This window comes from Hydra viridissima, unplaced genomic scaffold (genome assembly GCF_058129835.1).
Source record: "Hydra viridissima isolate aposymbiotic clone 2 unplaced genomic scaffold, HvirCarnegie_v1 scaffold_7, whole genome shotgun sequence".
Classification (NCBI taxonomy): Eukaryota; Metazoa; Cnidaria; class Hydrozoa; order Anthoathecata; family Hydridae; genus Hydra; species Hydra viridissima.
The window spans coordinates 2,700,179-2,713,373 of NW_028324306.1; the positions used below are offsets into that span (position 1 = coordinate 2,700,179).

General features: G+C 37.2%; 1 protein-coding gene across 1 annotated transcript; it reads left to right on the forward strand.

Annotated features, from left to right (window-relative positions):
- The first annotated feature begins 7,066 nt into the window (after positions 1–7,066).
- LOC149885606 (uncharacterized) lies at positions 7,067–7,930 on the forward strand. Its single transcript, XM_090094219.1, has one exon. It carries the CDS (start codon positions 7,067–7,069, stop codon positions 7,928–7,930), a length of 864 nt encoding a protein of 287 aa, XP_089950345.1.
- Positions 7,931–13,195: the final 5,265 nt, after the last annotated feature.

Genomic DNA, 13,195 nt, shown 5'->3' on the forward strand with positions numbered 1-13,195 from the left:
AAGTAGTTGTATTATTTGTGTGATGAAAATAAAAAAATGTTTGTTTTGTGGGTAATTTATTCCACAATATTCTAAGTATAAAAATTTTAAAACTCAATCAATAAAAATAGTTTATTTGCAATTAGCTAGTTTTGGGCGAAGAAAAATGCCCTTTTATGTGAGGGGCAAATAATTCCTTTGAATAATTGTCCCATTGCATATTTTTTCATTTTACATATAAAAAAGATCGCTTAAAACGAGCAATCAACCACAAAAACACTAAGTGATAGGTCAGCGCACACGCACACTTTAAAAATTGCTTAAAACAAAGGAAAATTCATTTTCCGCTCACAAATTGAATGGAGCTTATACATAAAAGTATTAAAAAAATTAGTTTAGAAAAAAAATTAGTTTACTTAATCTTTTCATGAATATCTAATTTAATGACACATTAATCTCGCAAGAGGAAGATCTATCATGAGGAAATCATAAAGTCTAGTTCAAAAAAGCGACATGAAGAAGTAATATTGCAATCACAATAGTTGCAATTGCAACCTTTTTTATCTCAAAGTTAGTCCGCATCTAAATCTGGAGAAGCAACTTCAAAAAGAACAAGATCTGTAAATCCTACAAAAACGACGAAATTTACTATGCAGACAAGTGCTGCGCTGACATCATTATCGGGAAAGTCTTCGAATAATACTTCAGTTTCCAATATTTGTATTTCTCCTATTCAGCAAGACCCGAGATTAAGGTTTCAGGTTTATAGTCTTTTGGCAAATTTATCTGAAGGCTCGTGTAATTTGATAAACAAAATGCAAGATTTGGTCAAAGAAACATTTTTCCGAAAAAGAAGTTTATTGTAAATTTAACTGAACGGGTATTTAAATTACTTTTTCTTAGATTTAAAATATTATTAAGAACAATGTAGTGTATGATTTTTATATATTTTACTACTAGAAAAGGAGAGTTCTGGCTCATTTTCATTTTTGATGTCCGTTCTGATTTTTTGTGTAATCGCGGGTTGAAAATGTTTTGGATCTCCTTTCTGATTATTTTGATAATCACGGTTTGAAATTTTTTTTTTGTGATAAAAAATTCTGAGGAGGAGGACGATGAGAAAACATTTTTTCATGACGTGATAAAACGCGTAATGAAAAAAAATTTAATGGTTGCAAAGGTGTTTAAATCTTGCGCGAAAAATTTCTTTTTTTCTTTGTTCATGCTCTTGTTCTTGTTTTTGTTCGAGAATTGATTTGTAAATTTCAATTTCTCGCCATCCAAATCCTTTGCTCCTTAAATATTCAATGGGGTCAAGTGTTTTTTCGCTTTTAATTTTTCCGTCCTCATTTCTCAAGATCCTTGTTTTTCCGTTCATTTTATTATGCCAAGAAATTTTTTTTTAAAGGATTTTTGAGAATGGGTCCGAGAAGCAATCAAGGTAAGATGGGCACATATTTTCTGTCTCTTTTGAAGTATAATCCATCTTTGAGTGAGCTTCCTGTGACCCAGGGTGTTAAAAACAGTCCGGCTCCTTTGTATGTGGCAATTTTCATTCCTTTTCCATTGCTTTTGAGGTAAGCAATACCATTTCCAACAATTTTCCAAGAAAATTGTTGGAAATGGTATTGCTTACCTCAAAAGCACCAAGAAATCCTCCTTCTACTTTTGCGTTGTGTTCCAATTGAGTTTTACTCATTTTTATGGTAACTCCAACTCCTCGATTGAGAGCGTCCACAATTTTTCGGTGTTGGCTTTCTGTTAAAAGTAAAATGTCGTTTCCGTGATGATTATCATTTGAAATGCGGATGCTTGCGGGTTTTCCTTCAATGATTGATTTTTTTATTTTGTCGATCTGTCCCTGAGACACATTTAATTTGACACGAATGTAATTGCTCATTTTTTAAAATGCCGGAAAAAAATATTTATTTCACTTCTCGAATGTGATAACGGATTGTGATGTCCTCTCCTCGAAAGTAGATTAGATTTCCGTTTTGATCGACAATGCGTTAGATCATTGTGGAAATTTCTGGTACTTTGACAGGGAGGTAAACCAAATGGGTGGGTCTTTCGATGATTTTAAAGCCAGGACACACAGAGGGGTAAAAGGAGTAGATGCAATTTAATTGCGAGCCGTTGATGCATGCTGACCCGATAACGTTGTTGACGATTCTGATCGTGTTGACGTTCGTGATTCTGACAATGTCGTCGGAATCGTATTCGGAATTGGAGTCTAATTGTCTTTTTGTGAAGCCCAAAAGGGATGCGATGCTGTTTTCCACGTTCAAATCCATCAAATAACTTAATCCAAGTTTGATGGTTGATTTTAAAGTGTTTGAATTGGGCCCAATCTTGATGTTTTCTGGTGAGTAACTGATTTTATTTGTGGCGACGTAACTTTCGCTTTGAGACGCATAATTTTTGATTGTATTTGAGACGGTTTTTTGCAAATAATTGTTGATGTCGATGATGTCGTAGCTTCCTTCTGGAATGACGACGTTTTCCCAATTGGCACCGTTGTTCATGCTGTACCGGAAAGAATTGTTTTTGATGGTGATGTTTAGAAAGCTGTTGTATGTCTCAAGACCGAGAAAAGCCATCTCATATTTTTTTTCTTTTTCAAAAACGATTTTGTCCAAAAATTCTGTTTGAATTATGTTGGATGTTCCATCCACATCGATGATTATTCCTGACATTTTTTAAATGGGTGAAAAAATTTTTTTAAATGGCTTCTTTTGGAAAATAAAAATTGTTAAATCCGCTTCGATATTTTCCATTGTATTTTTTTGACGACAAATCGATAACGGCAAATCCGTGAGGTTCAGACCAGCAATGTCTGCAAAATTTTTTGAACTCTTCTTTTTTCATGTCGCTCGAAACGTGGTCTCGATAGATGTGGTCAATATTTTTTGAGTCTTGAGGAAACAGGCAAATAAAATTGGTGTTTTCTCGGATGGTTTGTCGAGGTAGCATAAAATAATTTTGAGCGAGGTAAAAGCAGTCGACGTTGGAGTGTCTTCCTCGGATGTAATATTTTTCGCACTTGTTTTGTTTGGTCAATTGAAGGTCGTCAAAGATCATTAAATTGTTTTTTGTTGAATCGAGATCTTCGGGTTCAGGCACATCGTCAGTCGTTTCAAAAAATTGGCACTCCATGTCCTCGGTTTCGGAATAATTTTTTGAAAGGTCGTTGATGACGCATTCAGGGTTTAGATTTAATTTTTCCATTTCTTTTTGCACCTTGAACAAGTCGAGGATAATCTTTTTTGGCAAATTTTTTTCGAACGAGCTTTTCAGTATTTTGTACTCGGGTTGGAAAAGAGATTTGCCAAATACCTGTAAGTGGTTATAATCCAACCATCCAGGTTTGAGCAGTAAATTGAGAAGCAAGGTTGTTTTTCCGCAACCGGACTTTCCAACGATGATTCCTCGAATGCTTCTTGGTAAAAGCTCGTTGTTGTTCCTTTTGTTTTTTCCAATATTCCATGACAAATCGGTCACTTCCATTTTTTTTTTGTTTAAAAAAAAAAATTTTAAATAAAAAATATACTGTGTCAAATGCAAAAGGAAAACAGAAACGATCCATTTGAGAAACGAGAGGACAAAAAACAACAGAAACATGATCAAAGGAACTTGCGATTCTTGTGGAACGACCAAATGCCAGTTTGTTTCTTCGCATGCAGCAAAAGGGGGTGACTTGGTTGAATCGATCAACAATTTTTCAAAAAAAATAAAGCTTCCGTGGGTAAAATTTCCAGGAGAGATGCATATTCCAGGAATGAATTTTGCAGGGCCTGGCACAAACCTGGACAAAAGGCTCACGTCCACCGACATGTATCAGGAGTGGAGCAAACCGGTGGACCGAGTGGACAATGCAGCGTACCACCACGATTTGGCATATAAATATTTAAACGACGTTCAAAGCAGAAATTTGGCAGATCAAATGATGCTTGAAGAAATGAAATCCATTCCTAACCCCACTCAAAAAGAAATAAACGAAAGAAAGCTTATCGCGCCAATCATCAAAGCCAAAGCCAAATTCGGACTGGGTGTCTCTGCTAAAAAATCGAAGATTTTCCATGGATCTGAAGGATCTAAAAAAAAAAATTTTTTTCAAGTTTAAAATGGACGGATCAGCTTGCAGAAGAGCTTCACAAACCGATCATTCGTCATTTTAAAAAAAGAAAAGTGTTTGTGAACGACATCGATGAAATATGGGCTGTCGATTTGGTTGACATGCAATCGTCTTCAAAATTCAACAAGGGAGTAAAATATTTGCTCATGGTGATCGACGTGTTTTCAAAGTATGGGTGGATCGTTCCGTTGAAAAGCAAAACGGGACTTGAAGTGGCTGAAGCGTTGAAAAAAATCTTCGCAGAAAGAAAATGTGTCAAAATGTGGGTGGACAAAGGAAAAGAGTTTTACAACAAGCACGTGAAAGCGCTGGGTGTTAAATTGTATTCCACTGAAAACGAGGAAAAAAGCTGTGTTGTCGAGCGATGGATCAGAACGATGAAAGAAAAAATGTTTAAATATTTTTCAGCCAACAGCACCAATAAATACATTGATGTTTTGGACGAAATGGTGAAAAATTACAACAGCACAAAGCACTCATCCATCAAAATGACCCCAATTAAAGCCAGCGAGGAAAAGAATAAAAATATGGTCTGGATGAATCTGAATGGAAAGATGCCAAAAGAAAGACCAGAGCCGAAGAAAAGAAGCCCCATTTTGAAAAAGGGTACACTCCGAGATGGACTGAGGAGGTTTTCACAGTGTACAAAGTTCAGCGAACGGATCCACCCACGTACAAAGTCACAGACGCCAAAGGTGAAGACATTCAAGGCACCTTTTATGAGCAGGAAATGCAAAAGACGCATCAAGAAATATTCAGAATTGAAAAAATAATTCGCAGAACAAAAAGCAAATCACTGGTCAAATGGAAAGGATATCCAGACTCGTTCAACTCATGGGTGGACAATAATGAATTGATCCGTTTGAAAAAAAAAATGAGTTAAAAAAATTTTCTTTTCATAATAAAAAGATGAATTTCGTGACGATTGAAAATTTTGATGACAGCAAATTATCGGTTGGAAAGATTTATTCCGCAACCAAACCCATTCAATATCAAATGATCCCTCTTTTTTATGAGTACTCCTCTGGAAAAGGTCCTTTTGTTTTAAGAACCCCCGTTTTGTTTTCTCTGGGTGTGTTTGAGAACTGCAGTTTTGGAAAGAACGAGCTGGAGGGATATTCCATGTCCTTTCTCGGTTTCAACGAAAAAAATGGAATGAGTGAAAAAGAAAAAAAGTTTATCGAGACGACAGAAAAAATATCAAAATTTCTTCGCGAAAAAGTAAAGGAAATGATTCCCACTTTGAAAAAAGGAGGAAGAACGAAAAAAATAACGACAGAGGATCTGTCCATTTTTAAAAACAAATCCGATAATCCACAAGCAGCGCCCATTTTTTCGGAAAATTGTTCACAAAGAAAAGTGAAAAAAACATTGAGGTTTCTTCTTTGTTTTTCAAAAAGGAGAACAAAAAGCTGGTGAAAACAGATCCATTGACATATGTTCGTCAAAGGTGTTTTGCTGTCGCCTCTTTGAGAATTGAAGGTGTTTTTATTAGTTCTCAGATCGAGTCCATTCAGGTTAGGATTCTCGAAGTGGTCATTGCAAAAAATGAGACTTCAGTCCAAAGCATCATGGGTGATGATTTGGATTTGGGGGAAATGGAATCTGACGAAGAAGAAGAAATGTGAAAAACACGAAAAAAAAAAGAAAATAAAATGAGTTAAAACATTTTCTTTTCATATTAAAAAAATCCATGCCCCTCACAAGTTTTTTAAAAACGTCTCCTCGGCAGAGAAACACGCTGATTCGAGTTTGGAGATCTCGAGAATGTATTTGGGACACATGGATGAGAGGATCAAAGAGTTGGAGAGATTCAAAGAGTCGGATCGAGCCAAAAATTTGGAAAATTTTGTGGAACGGATCAAAGAGCTGGAAAATTTGGTGGAGACAATCAAAAACTTGCAAAAAAAGACATCGCAAAATATTATTGTGACAAAAAAAGATTTGGTTCACCCAAACTGTTTTAACATAAACGGTCATCATGAGATTTTTGCTCAGAAAGACATTAAATTTGCTGCTCTTGCTCACACGTCAATATCGTTGTCTGTTGGATTGAATTTTGAAAAAGGAATCGCAGTCGTCACTTTGATGAACAAAATAAGTGACAAATTAAACTTTAACAAAAACGATGCCATTTTTTCTGAGCCTGTGGAAGACGTCGTTTTGGATATAACCAACAACAGCGGAAATGACGTCATTGTCAAAAAAGGCGAAAAGCTTTGCAAAATAAATCACATCGATTCGAATTTAAAAAAATCTGTCTTTGTTAAAAAGATGGAGATAATAAAAAACACTGAAAAAATTTATCCAGTTCTTCCAACGGCACCATCCGATGACGCTTTTCGTCTTCAAAAAATAGGTGAGATCCAAAAAGAAATGGAGGATGAAAAAGTGAAAAGAATGGCTTTGAGCAAAAAGTACCATCGAGTGGCAAAAATTATTCGTTTCGCAGACGACGGGTTGCAAACGTTGTGCATTGTTTTGGGGATTACAGGCATTGCACTTTTGTCAACCGTTGTTGCCACTCCAGTTTCGATTAAATGCGAGGGGGTTGCAATTGGATTGGGGGCTTTGTCCATTTTCGGAAACCATCAAAACAAAAAAATGTTGCTGAAGGCTGAGAAGCACAAAAAAATAAAGGTTCTTTCCGAGTCAAAATTGAACACGATTAGCGATCACATTTCAAAATCGCTCACGGACGGTTTTGTGAGCGATTCCGAATACGAACTCATCCTCGGCGAGCTTAAAAAATTTAAAACCATGACCGAAGAAATCAGAACAAAAGCAAAAAGCAGCATTGACGAATTGACCAAAGAGTCGTTGATCCAAAAAGGAAGAGAAGAAGCCATTCAAGCATTTAACAACTTTTACAAAAAGGGAAAATGAACGCAAACGCAAACGCAAACTCGTGTTTGTTTTTTGTTTAAGTTTTTTTTCTCCGTATTTTAAAAAATGGAGTTCTTTAAAATACATGACCCAAAAAAGAGAGATGAGATTGTGAAAAATTACATGGCCAACAGGGAGAAGCTTTACAATGAGAGCCTTAACTGGAACGTTTCAGATGCAAATTATCAGACTGATCTGTCCAAGTTTTTTCAACCGTTGATCGAGAGCAACGAAAAAGTGAAAAACGAGATAAAGAGCATCGCAAACAAAGAGGTTGAAAAAAGTCCACTGGCTTTGACTTACCCAGAAAGCGAGACGTCTTTTGAAAGTTTAAAGGCTCTTGAAAGAATGAATTTAGGAGTCCTCGCGTATTATTATATGTCGAATTATGCGTCGAAAAGAGGTATATGTGACAGAGTGTTTGGAATCCACGCAAAAGAACGCGGAAAAATGTTTATTGGAAAAGAAGAAATTTTCATCGATGAAAACGACATCATTGTTGGTGGAGAAAGATACAACGGGACAGAAGGACTTTGGGAGCTGATCACAAGATCCGAGCCTGATATGACAAAGGTGACAGACGAGGACTTGAAAAATTATGAAAAAATACTGGTCGAAACGCATGCAATGGAGAAAGAAAGGATACCGACCGCACCAAAGTCTTCGGGAAGTAAAAAGTGGGGAACAATTATATCCCCAATATGGAAGAGAAATTACACAAATACGAAGGGAATAAAAGGTAACGGAGTGATCATTCTTCCGAGCGATCCAAATGCTCTTGTGCAGCGACTCAGTTTGAGCATCGCCGCTGGTCATGCTGGAAATATCTCATCGAGAAACGAAGCTGTTGCCATTTGTGACGAGCTTTTGAGGCAGGGGGAAATCAACAAAGAGGAATACCGATCGATTCAAAAATACATCGAGTCGTGAAACACGAATTAAAAAATCGAAGATTTTCCATGAATCCAAAGGATCTAAAAAAAATATTTTCTCATTTTTAAAATGCTCATTGTGAACAACAGAAGATATTTAAAAAAGAACGTTGTCGGAGGAGGAGGGATCGTTGACACGTTTACAAATTTTTTGAGGAGAATGATCGCTTCAAACGCATCAAAGTCATCTCTTCATTTATTGAGGAAAGCAGCAGCAAGCGAAATTGGAAGAGAAGCGATCACCGCCGCCAGATCTGCCGGAAAAGAATTGGCCTCTTCAGCCATATCAACCGCAAGAGACGTTGCCATCGACAAAGGAAAAAAAGCGATTGAAAAAGTTTACGCCAAGACAGGAACGCCAAACCCCAGCACGATTTTGAACGAAGCGGCAAAGCAATATGAATCTATTAATCCGATGGAAGAGCTGCATAAAAAATGTTTGGTTCGTCCATTCAAGCAAAAAAGAAAATGACAAAAAAGAACGCTTCCAGAATCCAAGATCTGGTCAAAATGGGGAGCGGTCTTTTGATTGCGTGATTTTTTTTTGACTAATCAAAAATGACATAAAATTTTTTTTTTCTCATTTTAAAAAATGATAAACACCGACTGATTAATAATTGACGAAAAGCCTGTCTACGAAACCGGCATTGAAAAAGTTGATTTTTTCGAGTACCTTCCAACAAACCTCGATTTAAATTCTTAAGGATCAATCGTTTTTGAGTTTGATTGCCAGTCTGTGCAGACACTTCCGTCTGAGGCTTACATCCTCGTCGAAGGGGTTCTGAAAAAAGCAGACGGGACAGCTTACGCAGCAGCAGACAACATTGCTCTGGTGAACAACGCCATCATGTATTTGTTCAGTGACGTCACTTACGACTTATCAGGACAGCAAGTGGAAAGAGTCATGTATCCAGGTCAGGGAACAACCATGCTTGGATTGTTGAAATATCCTTTCGGTTTTCAGCTTGCCGATGGTTTGAAGCAAATGTGGTATAAAGACACCTCAAACGCGACTGGAAGCACAGGGTTCAACGTCAGGCGAGACCACTTGTTTGCCGACACCACATCCATAGGCGCATTTTCTTTTAGGATCCCTTTAAAACACATTTTTGGTTTTTGCGAAACTTACGACAAAGTCGTTTACGGATTCAGACACACGATCACCTTTACAAAAAAAGAATACGATGACTCCATTTACAGAGCCGGAACTGTTACTGCAGGAATGATAGACATCAAAAAATTCCGACTTTTCATGCCAAGGATTGAGCTTGATGTTTTGAAAAAATCAGAATTTTTGAACCTGATGGCAAAGAAAATCACCGTTCCAGTGGCTTACAAAGCAAACAAAGTCGAAAGGCAAGCCATTCCAGCGGGTCTCACAGAATTCACTTGGACCCTTGGAAGGATCACGGACAAAAGCGTTCCGAGATATATCGTGTTTGGTCTTCAGACAAACAGAGGTTCTAGTCAAACCGCAAATCCATCCGTGTTCGATCATTGTGACGTCAACAATTTTTTCGTGACCGTCAATGGGATAAAATATCCAAATTATAATTATGACTTGAATTTTGGAGAAAAGAAAGTGGTCATGGCTCATTCCGATGCGCTCACTTTTGACGAAAAATATTATGGCACAAACGAGCTTGTTTGTCAATCAGGTTTGACTCTGCTTGAATATAAAAATTTGTTTCCGTTGTTTTTTGTCGACATCAGCAAGCAAAAGGAAAGGGTTGTTTCCGAAACGGCTGATTTGGTTGTCAACCTAAAGTTCCGAACGGCTGTGCCAGACAACACCGTTATTTTCGCAGTGATCATTTCCGACAAATTGATCCAATGTGTTTCAGACGGAACCAACATGAACGCTGTTTATTAGGATTCTTGACAAAAAAATTGATTTAAAAAAAAATTTTCTTTTCAAAAAAAAACATGAGACTGACAATAAAAGATCTGAAAAATCTGCTGAGAGAAAATGGGGTCACAAAAACCTCAAACAATTTGTTGACTTTGATGATGATTGCGGTTGAGAGCAATCTGGTGAGCAAAGATTCGCTTTTGGAAGGTGCAAAAGAATGCAGACAGGTGGGTTGACCAAAAAAAGAAATCAAAAAGGAAAAAAAGATCGACCCAAAATATGAGAGGCTTGGGTCGATTCGAAAAAATCCGGTGTCTGTGAAATCGACCAACATCGAAACAGGAGATGTGGTTGAATACAAATCCCTTTACGAAGCAATGAAAAAGACTGGACATGGCTGGAGATATTTGGAGCGTCGAAATGGAAAAGTGGAGGGTGGAATGAGGATTGACATTTTAGGTTCAGAAAAACTCGAAAACAGAAAAAAAAATCAAAGTCCGACAAAATGAAAAAAAAATCTAAGTCCGAAAAAAAAATTTTCAATTCTCGGAAAAAAGAATTGAAAAAATTGATTTTGAAAAATTTTTTTTCTTTGCCAAATAAAAATGGAAAGCAAAATGAAACAACATGAACGCTGTTTATTAGGATTCTTGGCAAAAAAAAATTGATTTAAAAAAATTTTTTTCTTTTCAAAAATAAAACATGAGACTAACAAAAAATTATCTGAAAAATTTGCTGAGAAAAAATGGTGTCACAATAACCTCAAACAATTTGTTGTCTTTGCTGATGATTGCGGTTGAGAACAATCTCTTAAGCAAAGATTCGCTTTTGGAAGGTGCAAAAGAATGCAGACATGTGGGTCCACCAAAAAAAGAAATAAAAACGGAAAATGCGAAAAAACCGATCGACCCAAAACACGAGAGGCTGGGTTCGATTCGAAAAAAACCTGTGTCTGTGAAAACGACCAACATCGAAACAGGGGATGTGGTTGAATACGGATCCCTTTACGAAGCGATGAAAAAGACGGGGCATGGCTGGAGATATTTGGAGCGTCGAGATGGAAAAGTGGAAAATGGAATAAAGATTGACATTTTCAATTCTGAAAAACTCGAAAACAGAAAAAAAAACTCCAAGTCCAAAAAAATGAAAAAAATCCAAGTCCGAAAAAATGAAAAAAATCCAAGTCCAAAAAAAAAATTTTCAATTCTCCGAAAAAAAAATTTTCAATTCTCGGAAAAAAAGAATTGAAAAAATTCTCGGAAAAAAAAGAAAAAATTTTTTTTCTTGGCAATAAAAAATGGAAAGCAAAATGCGAAAAATCAGCAAGTCCGAAAAAATCGGAAAAACCAAAAAAATTGAATTTGAGTTTATTAATTTTCTTGGCAATAAAAAAATGGAAAGCAAAACCGTCAAAGAAAAAAAAGTTTCAATGGCAAAATTGAAAAATAAAGCCAAAGAAAGGGCGATAAAAGGTTTTTCAAAAATGACAACGGAACAGCTCGTTGAAGCAATAAAAACAACAAGACCTGTCATTGGTCATCATCGTAGACGGACAACAGATGCGAAGCCAATTGTTACTGCTCCACGTTCGATTGCTCCTCGTCCTGCGATTGCTCCGCGTCCTGCGATTGCTCCTCGTCCTGCGATTGCTCCGCGTCCTGCGATTGCTCCGCGTCCTGCGATTGCTCCGCGTCAAACTGTTCAAAAGCCTGTCATCGCTCCGAAACCATCAACAATTCCACCAAGCATGTTGAAACCAGCTCTTCCTCAAAAACCAGCTCTTCCTCCAAAGCCGTCATCACAATATATGCTTGACGCTCTTGTTCCAGATTCGTCTCCTGTGATGACTCCTGGAGTTTTTTCAAGGTGTACGACGGCTGTGAAAAATGCGTTCGTCAACAGTTTCAACCGCGTGCTTGAGTTCGTTGACCCGTACGTTCCAGAGCAGGTAAAAAAAAGATTGAAAAATAACAAAAGAGAATTGAAAAAAAGAATCGTGTCGCTTCGATCGCTCGTGTTCGGAAAACCTCAAATTGATTTTCATTTGACCGATCACGCGCTGAGTCATGTTGCAAAACAATTTTCGCATCAAGTCGAAGGAAACCAAAAGGACGCTTCTGCCTTTTTAAATTTGGCGAAAGACGGAGCAATAAAAATTCTTCAAAAGAATAAAAACAAAAAAGCGAGCCTTGTTTTGACAATCGATATGGAGAGCGTCAGCCTTACAACGGGAGAGGAGGTTCATCGAATTGTGCCTTTTTTGTCAAAAGCTGGGATTATTTTGGAGTCGACTGACTTGGGAGATTTTTATGAAAAAGCAAAAGATGAGATCCTGGAAAACATGGAAAAATACAACAAAATGGGCTCGAATTGCACAGTGTCCGCCATCTTGAAAATGGACATTAATTTAATTGACTACAGACCCATCAGTGGCCGGTCGTATATCCATCTCGACGACTTTTTGGCAAGCAAAAAAGCAATCATCAACATGGAGAACGAAGACAATGAATGCTCCAAGTGGTGCGTCACCAGAGCGTTGAACATGAAAGAAAAAAATGGAGAAAGAATTGACCAAGACTTGATTGAAAAATCAAAAAATTTTAATTGGGAAGGGATTGAATTTCCTGTCAAACTCGATCAAATCAAAAAATTTGAAAAAAATAATCCAGACATCAGCGTCAACGTTTTCGGTTCCGGAAAAAAATCCATACACCCTTTGCAAATATCGAAACGCTTGAACAGAAAGCATGAAATAGATTTGCTGCTTGTTTCAGACGGAAAAACAAATCATTATTGTCTGATCAAAAACCTGAGTCGACTCATTTCATCACAAGCATCCAAAAGAAACGGAAAAAAATATTTTTGCAGAAATTGCTTGCAGGGGATGAAAAGCGAGGAGGATCTTTCAAAACATTCGACCTATTGCAGAGAGTACAGCGCAGCACGAATGGATCTTCGTCCAAAAAATTCGTTCATGAAATTTGGGCACATGGAAAGGTCGATGAGGGTTCCATTCATCGTTTACGCGGATTTTGAAAGCTTTGTCAAACCGATGGACTCGTGCGAACAAAACCCAGACCAGTCTTACACCAAAAGGTTTCAAAGGCACGTTCCGAGCTCCTTTTCCTTTTACATCAAATGTTTTGACGAAACCGTTTATGACAGCGATCCATCCATTTCAGAATCGTCAAACGAGAACCAAGACGTTGCCCAATTTTTTGTTGAAAGTTTGGAAAAAGAAATAAAAGAAATTTTTGGAAAAAACTTGAAAAAAAATATGGTCTTCACAAACGAGGATGAAAATAATTTCAAATCAGCGACGGTTTGTCACATTTGCGAAGAAAAAATTCTCGATGCAGAAAAGGTGCGCGATCACTGCCATTTTACTGGAAAATATCGAGGAGCGGCACA

Excerpts from the sequence above, each read along its gene's own strand:
- LOC149885606 (XM_090094219.1), top strand. The coding sequence starts at position 7,067 with ATGGAGTTCTTTAAAATACATGACCCAAAAAAGAGAGATGAGATTGTG.